Source organism: Desmodus rotundus, chromosome 11, assembly GCF_022682495.2.
Source record: "Desmodus rotundus isolate HL8 chromosome 11, HLdesRot8A.1, whole genome shotgun sequence".
In the NCBI taxonomy this organism is placed as follows: domain Eukaryota; kingdom Metazoa; phylum Chordata; class Mammalia; order Chiroptera; family Phyllostomidae; genus Desmodus; species Desmodus rotundus.
In genome coordinates this window covers 88,975,937-88,998,136 of record NC_071397.1, presented here as the reverse complement: position 1 = coordinate 88,998,136, position 22,200 = coordinate 88,975,937, and the positions used below count along the sequence as shown (strand labels likewise).

At 42.6% G+C, this 22,200-nt stretch overlaps 1 protein-coding gene across 3 annotated transcripts in view; it reads right to left on the bottom strand.

Moving 5' to 3' along the window:
- Positions 1–594: 594 nt before the first annotated feature.
- GRM1 (glutamate metabotropic receptor 1) overlaps positions 595–22,200 on the bottom strand; it is a 311,987-nt gene continuing 290,381 nt past the window's right edge. The window contains exons 9-10 of one of the 3 annotated variants that reach the window (XM_045189049.3): positions 8,788–8,872; positions 1,388–1,567 (exon numbers count right to left, since the gene is read on the bottom strand). In XM_045189049.3, coding sequence (XP_045044984.2) covers positions 8,812–8,872 — 61 coding nt within the window. In that variant the 3' untranslated portion in view covers positions 1,388–1,567; positions 8,788–8,811. Of the gene's footprint in view, positions 1,568–8,787; positions 8,873–22,200 lie in introns of all 3 variants that reach the window. The other 2 variants (XM_024552208.2, XM_024552209.2) reach the window with 2 other exon arrangements.

Below are 22,200 nucleotides of genomic sequence, written 5' to 3'. Positions count from 1 at the left end.
GGCGCCAGGTGCAGTGGGAGACAAGAGACGCCCCTTTCTGGGCCAGTCCCGGAGTCTCCAGAAGACCAGGAGTCTGTGGTCCCACCATGGGCTGTCTGGGAGGTTCCCTGCGTGCCCCTCCTTCGCCCCCCTGCTCTGCCTGCCTCCACCAGGCTCACCGGCAGTACCAGAAACACCACGAGGTGAACTCCTGATTACACTGGACCGTCCTCAAGTGCTGCCCTCTTCCGAACGGGCCAAGTGTATGTGGGCATGCGTGGCTATGCACAGTTGTCCCAACCAGGGAGATGGTTTTTGTCGATTTTATTTTATTGACTTACTTTTGTGATAAAAGTTACATACTACATGGGATTGTGCTTTGTCAGAATTCCCTTTCTTCCCAGAAAAGGCTTTGAATAGTTCAATAACCCGAATCCTCGCCTGGATCACTTTTGGACAGTTCGCTCCGGTCTCCCTTTCGGCGGCGGCAGCAGCCCTCTGTCTCCCCTTCTGACCGCGCCCCCCACTCGCAGGCTTCCCCCAGCTTCCCGCACCTCCCGGGAGGCGCCGGTGCTCGCCCACTTCTTCTGTGTCTCCGTGTGGACACCTGCTCCCCTACAGGGTGGAAGAGCTTTGCTTGTAGTCCCTCAGAATGACCGAGGCGTAGGTCACGTTGGGAGGGGTACACAGCACCGACTCGGACACGGGGGAGCTGGGCACCGAGCTGCCCGAGGCCACGGAGTCGCGGAAAGGCGACGGAGGCGTCAGGGCGGGCGAATCCTCCGGGGTGGGTTTGCTGGCCGCCGCCGGGGGGTCCTCCTCCTCCTCTTCCAGCTCGTCTTCCTCCGTGTTCCCCTCCCGCTCGTACAGGTACTCCTGCAGGAGCTTAAACCTCTCGCTGTCGTCCTCGTCGTCGTCCTCGTCCTCCCCTGCGGGGGAGGCGGGCTCCTCCCCGAAGGTGCTCAACTGCAGCGGGAGCATTTGCAGGTGCTGCGGGGGCGCTGGGGGCGGGTACAGGGACCGCACCCCGTTCCCGGGCCCCCCGGGGATGGCGAGCACAGCGTTGAAATCCGGGATCCCGGTGCTGAAATTGTTGACCACTCCCTGGAGCTGGTCCATGAAGGATTTCTGCGGCTGCTGTGGCTGCTGCTGCGGCGGCAGCTGCTGTGGCTGCGGTGGCTGCGGCGGCTGCGGCGGCTGCTGGAGGGAAGGGGGCAAGCCCTTGGGGATGGCCGGGTCGGCCAGAAACAGGGGGGTCTCCTCTGCTGTCAGGTGGGGCAGCAGAGGCGGGGTGCTCGCCGTTGGCACGTGTTGGTGCACCAGCATAGAAGGACTGCCGGGAGGGCTGAAGCCAACCGGCTGGGCGTCCTCCTCCTCCACGTTGTAAAGGGTCTTGGTGCTGGTATCTGAAAAGGTCAGGCTCTTGCCAGAGCCTTGGTGGCTTTTAGTGAGGGGCTTGATGACGGCTGTTTGGTTGCAGGCCGTCTCGTTGGTCTTCACGTGCACAGAGAGGCGGTGCCACATGTGCTGTCCCTTGGGCACCTGTCTTCCACCTGGTTCAGACCATGACACAGACTTGCCGTTCGAGCTATGAATAAAACAGAGACAGATTTACTTGCAGATACATCGTGCGCACGGGAGAGAATACAGATACACAATCATTTTTGCAAGCTCAGCACGATGCAATGCGACTTGCTCCTCCACTGGCTTCCACACCCCCAAACTCCCCTTATGGCAGATTCAATGTTAAAAGTTGCAATGGCCACAGTTCGCTTCTGAAACTGCAGTTAGTGCGTCCCTCCGGCCCAAGACGGGGCAGGAAATTTTGACCCTGAGAAAAATTGTAGGGGAGAATGGCAGCCTGTTGTAGAAGCAGCTTTTTTTTTCTCTTTTGGGTGTAAGTTTGCACACAGTTGTTACCCAATCTCTCTCACACACAAACATACACATACGCCCTGTAAGGCGGTGATAGAATTATGGCTCAATGCAAGACTTTGAAAGATTCCCAAACTGATGGAAGAAACAAATGAATAAAAGCTTAGTTACACGTGAATAACAGAACACAGAGACCACAGATCTTGCCTCCCTTCCTTCTTAGTTCCTCCTGGAACAAATTAAAACCCACAGGTAAAGCTACTCTCGTGGTCCTGCGGGCTATAACATACATCCCCCCAAGTGGCCCACGCTGACATGCAGGGACTTCCTGTTACCAGAGCGGCACGCTCACACGCCTGGCACCTGGACAGAAGAGATGACAAAAAAGCAGATGACAGAAACCCCCAGGCTCCATTTAAGTGTTTCATAACTTTTGATTTTCTTTTTATTTCCAAACGTTGCTCCTGGCACATGTAAGGGATCACCACTCACATAAGGCCCAGATTCACAGCGGCTGGTGTGAGATTCTCACACTGGGGACTTGTAACCAGGTGTGTTGGAAAAGAGATGGAACTGAGACGCCCGGGAAAATACAGACACCCAGATGCTGCTTTAGTCCTCTGGCATAGTTTGATACAAATGAGATAAAATTAAGATTCAGACAAAGCAGAACCTACAGTAACAAAGACCCCTCCCTGACCTTTTTCTCCCTGAAACTTGCTGAAGGAAAATCCTGGGGCAACAGCAGCCCCCAGCCTTGTAGACTCCCCTCTTCTTGGGACCCTCAGAAAGCCAACTGAAGAGAAGAAGGGGAACCAGTGAGATTTGCTGTGTGTGCCCACTGCAAGTTCTGTTCTTCATGTTGTAATAGCTCTGGGTTTACTTTTGGATGCTTAGCTTATTCTCTGCATAACTGTTTGGCGGATGGTGGTAACTTACCATAGCATACTATTAATACCAACAGTCTTAATACTTAAATCAGGAAATATTGTCTCTTCTGGTTTTTAGGAGTATTTTTTCTATATTCAAGGAAACAAGAAAGTAGCACAATAATAACACATTTGAGACATTAAAAGGAATAGGTAAAATGAATATTTTAGGTGGATGTGTAAAACATAGGTTATTCCATATTACAGTCTTTTGTTTGAAAAAAGTAAGAAATGATCAGTAGTTACTATAATGGCTTATTTAATCATTTTGAAAATAGAGGAATGAATATTTAAAAAATATATGTGAATGTCACATTTATGATGAAGGTAGCATTTCTACATTTTTATATTTTATTATTTTAAAAAGTGAAGTGAGCCACATAAGCACACATTCTTACAAAAAAATCTGATATCTACTGTAGAAATTCTGGATATAAAGATTCTAAAATAGATGTAATAGCTAAAATTTTGATCTCATTATTCAGGGAAAGGGTAGTTTCTCCATATATGTGAGTATTATGCTGTATTTTTCATTGTCTAAGAAAAAAAATCTTATCTCCAAACTATGATATAAAAATCAATATTTCCCTCAAATATATGTTTCATATATTCCCTGAGGATGTCTAAGTGCTTGTAAATGCAAAATGACTGACTCATCCATTCCCATGTCTTGTTAGAACAGCTGAGTGTCTTCTGAGCTGAGCAAACTGGAGAACGGGGGGGGGGGTTCTTGGCAAGAACAGGCAGCCAACCAGCCAGCCAAAGACAAGGCCAGAGTCCCCAGTCCATCCTCTGAATCGGAACCTCTAGGTAAGTTCGCCTCCCACTTTCCTGCTTCTCAATCCTCACCACCCTCCCTCCACGCACGCTGTTCCTCTCTGTATACAGAGAGTGTGCATCTTCTGGAAAGTACAAAACTTCATATTCGCCTCTTGTCTTGCTTAAATATGCTTTATTTCACGTTTCATCCAAACTCGATGAGTTGCATTTTTTCCAACTGCAATAGAAGCACTTTTTTCCTTCCCCAAATGCTTGCCTCTCAGTGCTCACCTGGAAATTCTGTAAACTAAGAAGGAGCGTTGTGTCTTCATTTAGTAATGTGTGTGTGTTATAGAAGACAAAAACACTAACTTGAAAAGATACACACACCGCTACGCTCATAGCAGAATTGCTAGCAGTAGCCCAGATAGGAAAGCAACCTAGGTGTCTATCCGTAGGTGAATAGATAGAGAAGAGGTGGAATATACACAATGAGATACTATTCAGCAATGAAGAAGTATGAAATCTTGCCATTTGTGACAACATGAATGAACCTAGAGGGGTTTCACTAAGAGAAATGAGTGAAATGCTCAGAAAAAGCTAAGTATTGTATGATTTCACTTATATCGTGGAATCTAAAACAAACACACACAAACAAAATAGAAACAGACGCATAGGTATAGAAAACAAGCTGGTAGTTGCCAAAGGGGGGGGGGGGCAGGAGGATGGGAATAAAAAACTTGCAAAAAGATATAAAGGCTTTGAGGAAAATAAATAGATTAAAAAGCAAACAAACACAAAGAAGGCCCTTAAGAGCAAGGCTGCAACTCCGACCTGCAGGCTCACCAACCTTGACAAAACATTGCCCCGGCCTCCACATGTGCCAACAAAAACGCGTCCTTGTGTGCCTGGGACTACTCACTCACACGGGTTGTTTTCCTCGTTGCTCGAGCAGAGAAGCCAAAGAACATATATGCATAGCCCATGGACACAATGGGGTGAAGGCAGGGTTGGGGGAGCCTAGTGGAGGGATGGGGGATCTGGAGGAGGAAAATGGGGGACATCTGTATTAGTGTCAACAATACAAAATAAATAAATAAAAATCTTATAAAGAACATATCTGTGGATCAAAAAAAAAAGTATTGTTTTTAGCCTGAATCAATAATTTGTTTTCGTAGATTAGGCACTGTTATTTTTAAATGCATGCAAAGACTCTTATGACAATATGTACTGTTAGATACAAGCGTACCTAAATTCTGAGGAGCTTTTTTTTGTATTCTGCATTCATGTAGGGACATTAATAAAGGTACAATTCCTATCAAAAGTTGGGGTGAAGGGTTAATAATCATTTTGGTGTGTAAAGCAATTATCTTAATTTGAAAAGGTTGGAAAGCCATTGCTGTGATATCAAGGGGAGGAAAATGTATAAAATGCGGGGCAGGAATAAGGAATAAATGCAGTATAAAAATAAAATGTTACCATAAATAAGACTTTGATTTGAATTCCAGATCACTTCAATACCTTGCGTTTCAGTCACCAACTTCGTCCTTCTACTATTAGACTTCACTCAGCTTCTTGATCGTAGGAAAAGCAACCCTGGCCCAGAAGCACCATGTTTGACACAAAGCATCCCATCCTTCTTGTTCTAACTTCAAAGGACAAATACCTGCCTAAACTACTCTCATATCTGAATACTGACCGCAGCAGCATTTGGCGTTAACTGCCTCGGGTGGCTTCATATTTTTATTGATACTCAAGTTAGCAGAGGAAACCCCAGTTAAGCCTGAGAGGAAGGAGGGGACTTATTCACTGGTGTGTGCAGTTTCAGCTGCAGCAGGCTTGGGGCCTTACTTTGGTTTCCCTTTCATTAGATAAGTATTACAATCCCCCCAAACAGAAAACACAATATTTACAGCGCTGTAGAGAATAGTTGGAAGTGGGTGGTGTAAACAGATTAGTGTATCTCTGGCGTTCAGAGTGATACTGTTTCGTTTGTTTCAGTAAGTACTAGTTACATCTGCTGGGTACTGCTGCTCTCTGCTCCAGAAAGGTCTAAAACAGGAATAACAGTGGGTGGGTGTTTGCGATCAGGAGGAAAGCATCCTGAACAAGCTGCCTGAGGGGGAAGCTCACGCAACACCTGTCTCCCTTATGGCCGATTCAAGTCTTTGCTGCTAGGCTTAATAGCTTCCCGATAGACAGAAGGATGGCATCCAGAGAGCCCACAGACAAGGGAAGGCATTCCCCTAAGGAGGGAAGACACTAACCAAGGAGGGTAGCATTTGTTTCCTCTGGAAATGAAGACGGAAATAGAAAATGTTATTGAGTCACAGAGTGGAGAGGATGGGTCGCCACATTAGGAAAACAAACCAAAGCCACAGGCTGCAGGTCTGCTGTAGCCTTGCAGCTGTGGCGGGGAACAGGAGGCCTTTGGAGGAAGGGGTGGCGCTGCCTCAGCGGAGACCCTCCCTCCCATGATCTCCCCTCCACCTGTTCAGCCCGCTGGTACCAAAGTGCTGTGTGAGCGGTGCTGCCTAAAGAATCTCAGCTACAGACAACTGTTTTCCCAGGCAACCTCAGGTTCATCTTCAGGGCAAACAACTCCCATGGATTCCAGTTCCACGGGGTGAAGGCTTTCCAGAAAAACCTGCAGACTCAGTATGTATTCTCTGGGAGCCCATCTGAAGGTAATTAAAATTTCTCACCTTTTGACTCACCAGTAGTTGGAAGGCAGAGAATCTCTGAATGTATTATTGAAGACAAATGCTTTTTGACTACATGGGAACTTGGAGTTTCTGCAATATTAAATCTTAAACAGCATTGTGAATTTTATCCCTCTCCTCTTTGATTCTAACCTCACTATACACTGGCCAGAGAGCTACTTGGCTTGCTGAAATTTACCATATTACAGTCTAAATGTACAGTTCTCCTTTAAGAATTTTTAGATCAATCACACTCAATATCCTAAAGATTTAGGATACAGGATAAAAGACAACCCAAAGGAAATCGGTTTGCCTTTATTAAGCCTGTACTTTCTTTAATGCATTAATAAAGAAAAAGACACCCACAAGTGAAATTACCTCATCGAAGGCAACAAAGTAGGGGAGGGCCCCTAAACTTTGGTCCTAGGGTCCTCTGTCTTAAGAAAACTGACGAACTAATTTTGAATAAAGAGCAGGATTCAGATGGTTACTAAACTTTTCCTAAGCTCATTTTAAACACCCCTTGGCTCAACATAATCATGACTACTGGCCGATGGAGGAAATTCTCAGGCCAGGGTTAGTTGAAGACATCAGATTGGTACAGGAGCGCTGTTTTGCCGGTGGTACGCCAAGTGTAATCTTAGTCCACCGGGAAGTCTGGACGAGCCTAGATGAAGGAACGTCAGGTCAAGTGTGATCATTGCTTCTGTGGTCCACGCTACCAAACCTGTAATTTAAATAGCAAGCCATCTGATGCTCGTCAGCTCTACCTGGAGCCAGCACAGTTTGCGCTGGGACTATAGGGCAGTTACATTGCTCTGCTGAGATTATTCCTTAGAGGCAGGACAGCTCTAGGCAGACTGTAATGGTCCAGTAGGCAGCTTTATTTCCATCCCTAGTCCCTTTGCCTCCCTTGTTTACAGAAGCTGCAGCAACTAAAGGTCACAGAGAGAGCATATTTTTCTTTTTTAGAAAATTTTTCTTTGCAGGAACCACCAAGGCTAAAAATAGCCAGTCTTAGCCTACGGTGCACAGCTTCAAAGCTATCAGGATCCTCCTTATGCTATATCGTCTCCAGAAAGAAAGCTTGAATAGATCCTGATTTGAAAGTTCTTAGCAACCAATCTGTTAGCTTTGCCGATTGTTGCATTCTCATTTGTCACCTACCAAGGATGTATCCACGTTCAGCCTTTGCTGTTAGGCACTCACCTTTATGTCATGAAATGTTAGGTGACTCTCCTCTCTCTCTGGCCCTGCTGTCACGACAGGACAAGCACATCTACTCTTCCCATCAATCCCTTTTGACAGGCAGCCAGCAGTTGTCATAATCAGAACCTCCTTGCCGTGTCCTTGGCCAGACTCAACCCCTGGTACAAGAAACACTCAATGCCTTTGACTGGGAAGAATGACAGGGAATGAATCCAAGCTGACTGCAGTGGCTTTGAACCACAAATGCAGGAGCCTCCAAACCACCACCTGCAACATACCGACGTGGCTGCCATATTTTTCCCTCTAACAGTCAGTATAATTTGGTTGAGACCACACTCTTTCTACTTGGGCTTATTAAGGGACTAGCAGAACACAGACTTCCCAATGCACTCCACTGAGCGAAAAGAAGAGACACAGGGGCCCCATTCACCAGCCTCCAAGGCCAGGCTCGGTAGCGATCATTTGAATAAATTGGGCCCTTCTCCTCTGCAGAGCAATGCGAGCCACAGACAGCTCATCAAGGGGCTCCCTCCTGCTGCAGGAATGTGTACCTTTGACTCTCCCAGGAGTTTGAAGGGCTGTAAAGGAACAGCTGAAAATGACCACAGACTCCGTGCACGATGGATTGAGTATGGTCTATGTTCTTTTGTTAACTTAAAGAGACACTGTCAAGGTCTAAAAGTCAAAAAATTGGACCAAACATGCACCGTTTTTATCAGATAGGGAAGATCTGATAAAAGCACTCAAAATTCTAGGAAAACAACTACTTTGCTTTTTGTAAAACTCCCTTTCTGTGGGGCTCACAAAACGTTTGTTTTGTGCTCCCCAGGGCATGGCAGACACCTCAGGCAGGCTCCCGTGGGTGCCCAGCCCCTGAAACGGGCATCATGGGCCTCTTCCATTAGTTCAAGCAGGGCTGTTACTTTAATGCAGACAGGGCCATTTAAAACATTAGTGCAAGAGCAAAAAGGCAGAAAAAGAAAATGAAACGAAAAAGCTCTGTTTGCCAAGGAGAAGCTGACAACTTTGTGAAGGGGGAACATTCACTTTCGAGCTTGTGAGTGGGAGTCACAAACAAAAGCGAATCTCCAGGATCGGAAAAAGTGTTGCATCTTGCGCCGAAACAGAAAAAAAGCGAAAAGACTAACAACTTGACAGTGTCCTTTTAAGAACGATGGGCAATCAAATTAAGGCAGTCGTGCAGACCATGGCACGTAAATGGTTCCTCCTTCGGAATGGCATGCACCACATCTGTTTCCATGTTAGAAAGTGGGAAAACCCAGGAGAGAGAAAGCAAGGGCAAACCACTCTCTTTTCCATGCAGCTTCTCTTACACATTCACTGCAGTGTGGGGGTTTTCAAAGCTGCACATGTGCCGACGGACACTGGCTGGTGGGCGAGAATTCTGGCTGCCTCTTCCTGAAGATGGAAAAGAAAAAGACACTCAGTGAGTGAGTGGTTATACACGTGTCTAGATAAGGCGATTACACCGCTCAGGCGGTGCTGGGACCCGTGGCAGGGCCTAGGCCTGGGCCTGGACTGGCCCGAGAGCCTTCCTGCGCGTCATCTCTACCTCCGCGTCTGTAGCTTCCTTACAAAGGACTCTGCCTTACGGCCAGGCCCGTTCTGAAAGCCCCATCAGTGGAGTGCATTCCTTTCTTCACCTTGTGGGACTAGAGCTTCCCCAGTGGCTGACGTTATTCTCCTGTGTTTATGTCTGCCCTGAATGAGCTCCTTCCCCGCCTCTTGACACCTCTCTTTATTCCCAGTGGTGGCTCATGGATTTATATTGTACATTGCAACTGCTAATTTGCCTTCATATTATGGAATCATTAAAGCGTTTCTGACACTTTATATAAAGTCCCTTTTGTCTTCTGGCCTTCACAATGTGCCTAGTGGAGGAGAGTGGCAAGAGACTGGAGGCGCCTGTCACAAGGGGTGGTCATTACCTCCTTCCTTGGTTGGATGTCTCCTACAGAGTATGGAGGGTGACCTGGCAAGTGGGAGGAGCACCGACTGGACAGGACAGGGATGAAAGGGCAGGCCCAGACGGTTCCCCTTCCCATCATTTGTCAGCATGAGAAGAAGCGGGTTTCCCACGAGTTAGGTGGTGGGGTAAAGCCATCTTCTTGTCACTCCATGTAGGAGGGCTGCCAGTCACAGAAAAGAATTTCAGAAACAGGATGCTCAAGGTAAACACTGGCAGGCACTGTGGTTATGTGGATGAGGTTGGTTGAACTGGGGAGAATCTCCCCTATCAGGGAACTCTGCAAGGATGAGGTGCCCTCTAGGGCTCCCCCCACACCCACAGATGTTCTCTATGCATCAGCACTGGGCCACCTACCCCATGTTCTTGGTGACAATGGTCCAGTGTGAATCAGAAGAGGACCAAAACGCCTCCAAGCAAGTCAAAGACCTTTGTCATCTCTCCAATCTCTTTTTCCCATCAAAGAGAGAGAGGGGAGGGAAGAAGGAAGAGGAGACACTCAGAAGGGTGGGAGGCAGAGATATTGTCTGAACAGACCATGCCCCTTCCCATTCCAAGGTGTTCAGGCTGTGGCCTGACATGCTGGCAAGGAGAGATGTCAGTTTGAAATTTGACACAAGTATACACTAGAATAGCTTTTTAATACCTAAAGAAAAGGAAACTGATCTGAATGTACAAGGTGGGAAAAAAATATTTTCCACAGCACAGCTGAAGTTAACAGGGAAAACAATAAAATTGATCAATAGGTGTATTTCCAGGTTGGGCCATTCAATTAACCATTGGCGAGCATGTGATCTACCTGGAACAATTGGAAATCCTCATCTAGAGATTAGAACTTGAGATACCTTGGGGTAACTTCTTTACTTCTGCAGCGATCCATTTATTTAAGGTAATTAGACAAAGAGGTATTGTTTGCTATTGAACTTGTGAAAGTAATATGCTTCTGACCTTTAATATGCCCACCTGAACTTACAAAGAAATCTCATACAAACAATAAAAACAATAGCAAGTAGAGGACCAGTAATAAAACTATGATGTTTGAATATGTAAAGAAAATTATCAGTGAGAAAGAGCATTTAACCTGTAAAATAATATTAAAACAACTTCATTTTTCATGAAAGAGGCAGAAAATATACTCAAGGCATTTGGCTTTGCCTTCCTATGCTGCCTGCATCTCCCTGAGTCCTCAAATTTTACCTTTAGATGATGTGTGCATGTGGCCTGGTCCAATGGCCTGGGGAGCTAGGGCCGTGGCAAGGCTGGCTTCATGGCCCTGTGACTAATGCAGACACCTGGTCCCTCATCAGAAGAGCCCTGGTCTTGAGGTTTAGTGCTCCATAGTGATCCTTTTGAAATTCATAATAATTTTATCTCGCAATTTGTATTTTGTAAGTGATGTTGGAAGGGAAAATGGAGCATGCATTTGGGACTTGGAGCCTCAGCTCCGACACTGTAGTGTGCCCCTGAGTTCCCCAAACAGATTTTCCGTTTCTTGCCCCATTGGGACTTGAGTCAGCCTGGTCTCCCACTACCTTCTCCTGCCCTGGGATCACTGCCACCCTCCCTGCTGGCAGAAGTCCCTGGGCACCAGCGGGGAAGATCGGGGTCAGGTTCACGTGCCCTGTAGAATCTGGAGGCAGCAAATGGCCAAGGCCCTCTCCCTCCACTGGCAGGGCCACGGTGCCTTTGGCTGGCCACACCACAGGGCAAGCCTCTCTTCCGTCCTCAAGGCTGGTATCTTGCAGGTCCTTGAGCTGTTGTTGGAATTCCCATAGGAGTTGCCTCTCTACCACTGACTGAAGCAAGAGGCTCACTGGAAGAGAAGGGGAGGTCCCTGGTTCAATTTCCCAGTGGCTTCTGCCTAGTGATTGGCTGGAGGGGTCCTGGCAGTGGGAGAACTGTTGGGTGCATAGAGTTGCATCATGGAGGATGCGGCTCCCAGCAGGGTCTCCACTTACCCCACAAGGGAGCTGGACTTGTACATGGCAAATAGAAAACACCCTGGTAGGTCAAGAGGAAGACCACAGAAAAAAGGGAAAAGCTTCTTATTTTAGTATTTTTAATGCTTTTCCCTCTGCGGTTTGAATGGGGGCTCCATGTTTTCATTTTGCACTGGTCTCTGCAAATGATGTAGCTGGGATGTAAGATGGTAAAAACCATTCAGGAACGGTTCGGGCAGCAGAGTGCGGCAGGGAACTCTATGGCCTGTGCAGCTGATCTGGAATCGCCCCTGCAGTGGATGAAGAGTTCCGTGGTTCCCTAGGGAAGCTCAGCCGTATTGACCACAGAACTCCACAGAGTAACTCTAAGCAATCCCACAGCCACCTTAACTCTGGATTGAAACTGTTGGAAAACTATAGCATCTCGTTCATGGTGCCATTTCTTTGGTCTCTGACTTTTCACTTTGTGTGGAAGTGAGACGTAAATGGCCTGTGCTTGCAGAGAGTGCTTTAATGAAAGAAGTGGTTTATTAAAGATTACAGACCAGGCTTTACAAGATCCGATGGCAGAGTGGCCAACTGCATAAAAACTGGGAGAAAGAGTTTGACTTCAGGGTATTTTTAGCATCTGTAAAACCACATATTTAACCAACCACAGATTCCATAAGCCAGAGTAAAAGCTTGGAGGGAAAATGGAGCATATGGGGGCTTGTCAAATATAAGTTCCAAATCTGTGCTTGAATCTTTTTTGCAGAAAATGTGGATTTAAAGAAACCCCAGAAGCTTAGTTAGAAAGATTCCTCTTCAGTTTCTCCTGAAAGCACAAAGTTTGTTCTTGCTTGCTTGCTTGCTCTTTATTTAATAAAGAGTCACGGCTTGTTATAAACTGATGGATTGTGCATAGCTTTTCCCTCTAATCCTATTGTCTAAATAATCTTTTTTTTTTTAAGTACACACTTTGGGTGTACTCTGTTTTAGTGCGTTTTTTCTTCCCTGCCCCCTGCCCTCCTGTCCCCCCCGCAGGTTACCCTTACATCATTTTCTATGCTAGGAATTATTTTTTACATGAACTTGAAGTGTTACGAACAAGTTTTACTCATCATAGCACAGCAGTAAGATCTCGGGACAGGACTCAGGAGACCAGGCACTCTCCGGCTGTGTATTTTCCCCTTTCAGACTCAGTTTTATCATCCGTAAAGAGGGGTCGTTGAAATAGGACATATAAAACCTCCAAATAGCAAAATGCTATCACAGCTTAAGCCATCACTATTGATGCCCTTCCTGTGAAGGATGGAAGCAAAGCAGAGACGAAAGGCCCAGAGGTATTACATCTCAGTGCGTATTGAGATGAGGCTCATTCATAGCATCTCAAACCTTACTTTATTCATGGCCTTTAGCTACTTTCCTTATTTAACATCTAGTAGAAAATAAGCTGAATTCTGTTTGCTCTCTGGATTTTTTTTCTTTTTTCTTTCTTGCATTTCTTCCCCTTTTTTTTTTTTTTTTGCAGGCAGCATCGGTGATGTTGAATGGATGTGTCAGGAGCCGGTACAGGCCAGGTACACAGTCAGGGTAGCTGTCTGTGTCTGAAGTTGCATGTCTGTGATGGGTTTGGAGGTGAGTCTACTTTTAGCACAGATAAAACGGTCTACACCGTTCCAGATGGTCAGCTCACCATGGCAATAATAATGTGGCAGCTGTCCAAAGCCATCAGAAAGAATGACAGCAACCCCTCAAAACCATTTTAGCAGACTACGGTTTTATATTGTTTACAGATAAATAGAATAATTTGTAGCTCCGATTGTTTTCAAAAGTCAAGTGTATTTTCTCTGTTATCGGAATTTAAACGTTTCTCAGCATCCATTCGTCAGAGAGGAGAATGGAGTTCTGACTGTGTGTGCAGGTTCTCTCTGAATGGCAATGCCCTCCGCTCTTCCCATTAGCACGCACATCCTACGCAGTCCGTTCAGGCTCTTTGTTGACACACACAGTGTGGTTTCTCCATAGAGGTGTAAAAGATTGCTCTATTCGTAAAGTTCTTAATTATAAAGATTTCCAAGCCAATACGTCACATTTATCACATTATAAAGAATAATTCTGATGCTGATAGTCATTTAGGTTATTTCCTGCATTTTTCTACTTTCAGCGATGCTGCAGTGACCATTCTTGGCCAAGTCTGCTTGCACGCACACGGGAGGCTCGCTATGGTGTGGACCCAGATTTAGAATTGGTGAATTGGTGTGCATGTACATTTATTTTTCTTAAATATTGCCAAATGGCTTTGCAAAGTGCTCTCACAACTTACACTAATATGGTAGAATTCATATTATTATTTCCAATTCTGTTTTTTAGACACTTTTAAAATTGACTTTTTATTTTAAAAAAGTTCAAAAATATATAAACATAGAAAAAGTGTTAAACTAAACTTTCATATCTGTATTATCTAGCTTCAATAATAACCAGTGTATAGGTGCATCTCATTTCATTTATATGCTCCAAAATTATTTATTTTAGAATAAATCTAAAACATTATGTCATTTTATCCGTAAGTAGTTCAGTACATATGTTCATAATATAGGTATACATTTTTATAATAAAAGGAAAAATAATGTCATTATTATTTATCATTACTATTAGTTACATTCACAGTGATTCCTTAATATAATCAAATATCCAGTCAGTATTTAAATTTCCCTGATTGATTCCTGTATTTTTATTTTCCTTTGATTTTTAAATCAGCATCCAAATAAGACCTGCATATTGTTTTTGTGGAGTCTCTAGAATCTTTTTAAGTCTGTAGATATTTCCTCCTTCATTTTTGCTTGTTATTTATTTGTAGAAGAATCATTGGCTATTTCTCAGTTTATAGATTTGACTGATTAAGCCCCTGTGACGTGTATTTCTGTCACCTATATTTTCTATAAATTGAAAATTAGATCTGAAGTCTTGGTCAGATTCAAGATTGATTGTATGGGGAGAATAGTTTATACAAAGAGGTATTAATTTCCTATGATACAAGACTAGGAAGCACATAAAAATTGGATTGTCTATTAATCACACTAAAATAGATCAGTGGGTTCAGGTGTGGTCAGCCTGATGCACACATTAAAAAACTCCCCAACAGCCTTTCAGCTGACGGTTTGAACAGTCATCGATAATCATTATGTGGATCGATTATTTTATTACAAAAGTACAGAATGGTGATATAATAAGTCTATTACCCCTTCTGTATTTATTAACTAGATTTCTTTACTAAAAGACTTTCCCTCATCAGCTATTTGAATCGTTTGAGGTAAAATTCAAACAGAAGATGCAAGCCAAATGGACACTTTCCCCCCTTTATTTATCGACCTCCAGAATAATGATTTGGTTTTCTAATATTCTCCGACAGTGATCAGTATGCCACCTGCGGGTCTGTTCTATTGTCTAAGATCTAGTTGTTTCTACTGGAGTTTTGGTTGTATGGTCCTAACTCTTGCATGCCTAACCATATTTATATCAGATAATACATTGTATATATGTGTATTTAAACTATGATTATGCAGAGGCTCTGGATGGTGTTATTGCAACCAGCGTTGCTTCACTGCTTTGTCTGCTAAGTACAGGGAGACGGATCAACTTAACCCAATCAGCAACTCAGTCGAGTCCAAGTTATTTTGCAATTCGGATATAAGAAGCAGTCCAATTTGGATAGGACATTTTCTTTCTCTCTATTAAATTTTTTGATGTGACATTGGTTAATAAGATTACATAGGTTTCAAGTGTACATTTCGGATAATTGATCTGCATATTGCATTTTGTGCCCACCACCCAAAGTCAAATCATCTTCCGTCACCACATATTTGGCCCCCTTCACCTTTTACACCCCCAACCCCCTTCCCTCTGGTAACCACTGTACTGTTGCCTGTGTCTATGAGTTTTTGTTTGTTTTCCTTGTTTGTTGCTTTCAGTTTTATATCCCACATATGAGTAAAGTCATATGGTTCTACCTTTTTCTGTCTGACTTATTTTCCTTAGCACGCTGTCTTTGGGACTTGTAGGAGAGCGCCTGGCTGTGTGCCAGCACTCTGCATCAGGTGGGGCCCTATGTGTTAAGAAACTGCGGGACATCACATCCTACTTTTCAAGGATTTTCCATTTAGATTCTTAGCTTCCTGCCACACACAACTTTAGAATTAGACAGACGTCTTGACCGGGGACCTTGACCACTGGTTAGAGTGCTTGGGACTATCCAGCTTGTCAGTCCAGCCTGGTGCGATTGCTGAATGTGTCCACAGGCGAATCTGTCTCCTCAGCATTGAAACGCTATGAAAATTGACTCTGTATGCCAGAGCTGTTTGGCTTATCTTTTAATCTTTGTGACTCACCCAAGTACTGACGTCAGCAAATGTTTTCAGAGAAAAGCTGCACGTGTGTTAAAACCTTTCATGCTTTTGTTTATCACTCCAGCTTCACAGGGACACAACATCTCTCTGCCTTTCTCTACTCCTTCCATCAATGCTCTGCTTGGGCCACGCCTGGATGGGTACTCAGTCTCTAGCCCATGCTGGGAACTGGCGGATGCCGCAGGGTAAAGCAGCTGTAGGTCTTCTGCCACTGCCTCCGAAGTTTGAGCCTCCCTAATCTTCCCTGCGTCAGCAGCTTCCTGATACTATGAAAAGGTAGCTTTTGTCTGTCATATTGCTTTCCCATGTATTCTTCTTGGGAGCTGTTCCACTACTATGTATTTTATTCTACCAAGAACCAAAAGTCTTGCCAGATTTCTTAATTTTTGCCACGCCGATGGTTGTAAAATGGTAACAATATTTTTCCCTACCTCTCTTCTTGGTTCATGATGTTTCCTGAACCTAAAGAATTCTTACTTTTCACAGTTCTGCACATATTTCCTTCAGAATTCAAGGATGTTTATTAAGTTCTTACATTTCAATGTATATTATATCTTTGCACCTCTCCTATGATCCTTTTCAATTCTTATCACATTGATGTTAGTCCCTGTCTCCTACAGTAAGTGGTCCATATCTTCTGGAAGGCAAGCTCTGTACCAGTTCTACTATTGTGTCTGCCGCCTCGTCCCCCTTTACCTGTCTCAATTTTTGGAAATAAAAGGAAACTGCATAGTTTCTCATGGACACCAATTACCTTTGAAAATAAAGGAAGTGCTTTTAAAAATTATGTCACGACAAAAGGCATAAACTGAGACTTTCCTGGACTTACAAAGATACATGGTCACTTATTAATGTAAATATTGAATGAATGATTGATTAAATCAAAACAGACTGGAGAAACATACTTAATATGAAAATAAGCCTGAAGTACTCTGATCTTCTTTATCACTTTGGTGATTACAAGGATATCAAAATCACTTATTATTTTTGTTACTAATTCCTAAATTAATTCTAATAATCACATAGAATGTCATCAAAACATCCTCAAAATTTAAACTTAAGTCATAAAAGTAATGTGTGTCTGTGTGTGTGTAAAAGCCAGGATATCCATAAAAATGTTAATGGTGATCTTCGCTGTGTATTGGTAGAACTGTAGGCAATTTTTATTAGCTCTTTTGTGCTTTCCTACATTATAAAAATTGTCCACAGTAAATATTTATCATGTTTTATATGAAAAATAAATAGTGACTGTTATTACAAAAAATTTATTATAAGACATAAATCAGGAGTAAAATTCCCTCTCTTTTTTAGTTTCACCCAACAAACTAAGGTATTATATGGGGGTTATGATATATTTTCTCTTGCTTAAAAAAGAAATTAAGTAAAAATTCTAAAAATGTATATTAAGGATCTACTAAAAAATCAATAGAAATCATATAATCAGGAAATTCATACTAGTATGAATTGAAGTACTGAAGTCTTTCTTATTTCAGAATTCTATAGTAGAGAAAATTTAGCCTTTATGCTATTAACAAATTGTTTTATTGTACATGTATTTTAAAATGTTTATTCGTATAGACATCTTTACTAGTGAGAAAGTAGAAGCTCAAAATTAGAAAAAAGACAAATTTCATGAAAGAAAAACTCTCCTGCCATGTTTCCAGGTAGACTTCAAGTACCATACTACTAAAGTGAGTCTTCTTGTTATTTTACTCTGATTTGCCAAAGTCTGGAAAAGAAAAATGATGGAAACACCTGTCCAAAGCTAAAATCTTCACCTCTGAATGTTAAAGAGAAATGATTACTTTGGGAGTGAAGTTTAAATTTGAAGTTGTAATGATAACAAAAATAAGTTAGATCACTGGATTCTAAAATGTTGTGATGTTTGCCTTTCTCTGACGGGCTTATTTCACCCAGCATGATGTTCTCCGGGTCCATCCACACTGTCACAATGGGTAAAAGTTTCTTTTTTTATGGCCGCGTGGTATTCCATTGTGTAAACATCCCATATGTGGGATCTAATGAACAAACTGAACTAACAAGGAAAATCGAGACATGCACATAGAGAGCAAGATGATAGCTAAGCGGGGGTGGGGAGTGGAGGGATTGAGCAAAAAAGAAAAAGGACTCAGGGGCGTGGACAATGGTATGGTGATTACAGACAGGGTGCAGCGTAAGGGGACTAAACGGTAATGGAAAAAATACAATAAAATGTTGTGAGACTTCTGATGTTGTTGACTAAAACACTAATATCAATATTAGATACATGTTTCTACTGAGGTTTAGTTTATACTCACATCACTACCTGTCAAACTTGATACAGAACTGAATAGGCAATTATCATACAATTTATCTCATAGTAGCAGACTAGCCATCCTACCCCCAAAGGAAATCTTAGTCTTATCACAGCCTATTGAGAAAGAGGCATGGGAGATAATACAATTGGTATAAATATAACTAGTGTAAAAGCACTTCTGTTCCAGCTAAGATGTGATACCTTTTGGGTAAACCAAACTCTCCTTCTGAGAACAACTAGAAAAAAAGAGAAAGTATATTTTTAAAATCTCCTTAAAGATATCGGGAAACTGTCATGGACACCAGAATCCAAAGGACCAATACAAAGAAAGAAGAGAACTTTGGAGAAGTGAATAATCTACAAGTTATAATTTCCCTTGGGATAGCTGATGATTTTGGGTGTAGGAGAACAGAGAATTCAGACAGAGGGTCTTAAGTAAGGGATAAGGAAGCAAGAAAATCTCGATCCATTCACAGGACTATGGACACAGAAACTTGAGTTCAAGTCTCCCGCGGCAGCCAGAAATTGAGGAGCCAAGATCCCGGAGAAAAAGAAGGTCAAGAAAAGTGGGACCAACAGTTCATGTGTTTCCTCTAGAAAATTTTGCAAATTTTATGCTGTGCAAAGGAAAGAATACAAAGCTAAGCAGAAAGTTGCTAAAAGCTCAGTGTTTTTAGAAGTCTCATAGCACTGAAGAATCAAAATAGGAGTTCATAACATTTTAAAGAATCAGAGACACGATTAAAGAGCTGGGACCCAAGTTCCCATTCAGGACTTCTGGATAGCTGTACCTTTGGCCAAGAGGCACCAGGTGAAGCGCAGCAAGCTTTGTAAAACTATAATACACATTCAAATCACTTCAGTCCCTAACTGAAATACAACATAAGGAAAAACATATGGAAATATATAAGAAGGTATTGATTATGCAAAACAACAATAGGAATGTAAAATATATTCAAAATTAAAATTCACTACATAAAAGCACAAAAGTTGACATTAAATGCAGTTAAAGTGTTTCATGGTACCCTGTTTGAAAGTGATAAAACTACTATAGTAACTTATTTGAGGTAATAAAAGGTTAGGGGGTACTTATTGTAGTCTCTAGGGTAACCATAAAATGAATAATAAAAGAATATCAAACTAACAAATTAATGGATTGGAAAATTAAATATTAAAATACTAGACTAATCTAAAGAAAGCAAGAGAAAAGATATAAGACATATGAACATAATCACTTCAGAAACAATTAGAAAATAGTGAAATGACAGGTATAAATATGATTGTCAGCTATTTTATCAATTGTAAACAAACTCAATATCCTAATTAAAAGGCAGCGATATCAGACTTACTAAAAAGCTACATCTAAATCTAACTTTGTGCACCTTATGGGAGATATCCCTTACATAAAAGGACACACACACAAAAAGCTGAACACTGAAGAATGGAAGAAGGTGTGACACACAGACACTAACTCGGAATGTAAGCTGTTCGCTACACTACGAACAGAGCTGACTCTACTCCTGGGGATTATACAGAGAAGGACAAAGGGGAATTTATATCAGAAATTCAATGCTGGATTAGCGTTTGATAATAATTTAACACGCTTCTCCGTGTTAGCAGAGTAAAGTAGAAAAACACGTAGAAAAGGAATTTGACACAATTTGATGCTTGTTTGTGATAAATTTTTCAACAAACTGGGAACTTAAGGGAATATCCTCAACCTGATAAAGGGCATCTATTAAAAGCTTAGAGGTAATACACATATAATAATGAACGTTTGAATAATGACAACAACGTTCTAGACCTAGCATGGCCAAAACAATAATGGGGAAAAAACAAAGTTGGAAGACTTAAACTGCTTGATTTTAAGACTTAACATACAGATTCGGAAATCTGGACAGTAGGGTGTTTGCCTAAGGAGAGACAAATACATCAGCAGAACAGAGTGGAGGGCCTGTAGTTGGGGCTGCACATGTGCGGTGAGTTGGCAGAGCACCCGTGTCATTCAATGGGGGAGAGAAAGTCCTGTCAAAATTGAGCTGGGCAAACTGGATTTCCAGTAAAAGAAAAATCAGCCATCCCTCACACCATATAGAATCAGAATTGGGGTTGCCTCTAGGTGGAGAGAGAGTAGGACAGGTGAGAAAGGGCTCTGAGCAAACATTTTAGGGCGATAACAGTGCTCTCTATCTTGGTCATGTGTTGGTTGCATGGATGTGTTGCAGAACTGTATGATTGTATCGAACTGCCTTTAACATCTATACATAATATTGCAATTATGTTTCAATAAAAAAGTATATGAAATGAAAGAACAAATGGGATTAGAGAGACAGTATAAATATTGAAGCTAGGCAAAGAAGATATAATATACAGAAGTTAGGAATCCTTGAAGAAAAAAAAAAGCAAGGAAATACTGAAGACTACAGTTCAAGAAAATATGTTCTTGAAATTTAAAAAGATTTATAACTACACATTGAAGACAATATTCAGATAATGTAGATACAGTAAAACTATTTAAAGGGGGGGAGATGAGACAATCTCTGGCAAGCAATTTGTTTTGACTCTTCTCAGTAATCAGTTGGTAGCAGTAATATTAGTAATTATTCTAAGACATTTGCATGGCTACATTGAATAATGTATATGTGCATATATACACATCTATACTACATGTATACACATATACACATACATACATGTTATTCTGATTCTATCATCTCTGATTTCCTTGGGAACTAGGGTTCTCATTGTAGAACAAAGGAAAGAAGAGTATGTAATACATGATAACCCGTGAGGGTTCTATGAATTTCTGCATCAGAAAGACTGAAAACAGATGTAATACATAGTCCATGGACACTAATTTTTAAAACCTACCAACTGTATAATTCACTACCTTAGACAATACCAGGTTGTACGAATATGGCATGTTCACTGGTAAGGTGTGGTCAGTACAATGCAAGTAGACACGGAAACTGAGATTGGAAGAAACCTAACTGTGAGAAACAGGCTGTGCTCCTATCGATCACACGAGCACGCATCCCTAAGGAAAGGTCTTCGGGGCATCTAACCAGGATCTGCTTCTCAGCCTGGCAGTCACTGCTGTCAACACTCACCCCCCAGGTAGGTTCAGCAGCAGAACTTATTTTGTCTGCCTGGTAAGAATGATACATCATTCAGGGTAAGACTTACATTAAACACATTCATGTAATAAGAGTGTTATATACCAGAATCCCAGTTCTCATTTGCAATGGGAAATAATGTACAGAATTCAGGATACTAAACTGTACATAAGCAGACCTATAGGTAGGGGAAGACGGCATGGTGACTTTCCTCAGTGAATCAGAAGAAAGGGTGGAGGACAGCAAGTTTCAATATTTAAACATTTGATGGCATGAAGTCAAGATAGTTTGCTTCATCCTTTTAGTCCTGAGGATCATCTTGTCATTTGGACTTAAATTTTCAAAACGCCCAGGGGGCATAAGCCCCTTCACCCCACTTCATGTCAGAGAGGTCTATGGTCATTTCCATTGTCTGTTTCAGCAACTGCTCTTCCCTTTTTGAGTCCGATCAGGCTCACCCTCTTTTAGATCAGTCATGATTTACATGTGTGAACACATTCAATCTGGTCACGATTCAAAAATTATAGCATTGGAGCCAAGCAACCCTGAGGTGAATGCATATCTCTGATTACTCTATGCAGATCTTAAAATAGAATTTTGTAAAGCAAACTTCCTTTTACTTTTATTTTTACCTTTTAAGAATTGCCGTCTGCTCACTCCCTTCACTCCAGCTGTCAAAGCCTTGGATCAGGCCACTATAATCTCCCACCCAGACCCTGCAACAGCCTCCTTCCAGAGCCCCAGTTACTCTCACATGCATCCTCCACACTGAGGGTGGGGTGCTGGTTCCGCCACACACTTCCCACTGATCACAGTGCACCCCCAGCTTTCCATTGTCCAGAAGACGAGATCCAAGCTCCTAAGCCCTGTGACAAGGCCCAGGGTAACCTGGTCTCAGCTGACCCTTCCAGTCTCTTCTCATCACACATGCCTTTCTTCTCACCTCCCAGCATCCTTCCTGGAATTGCTTCATTTCCTTCAGCCATCAGTGTTTTTTCCTGCTCAGAACCTTTACGCTTTGAT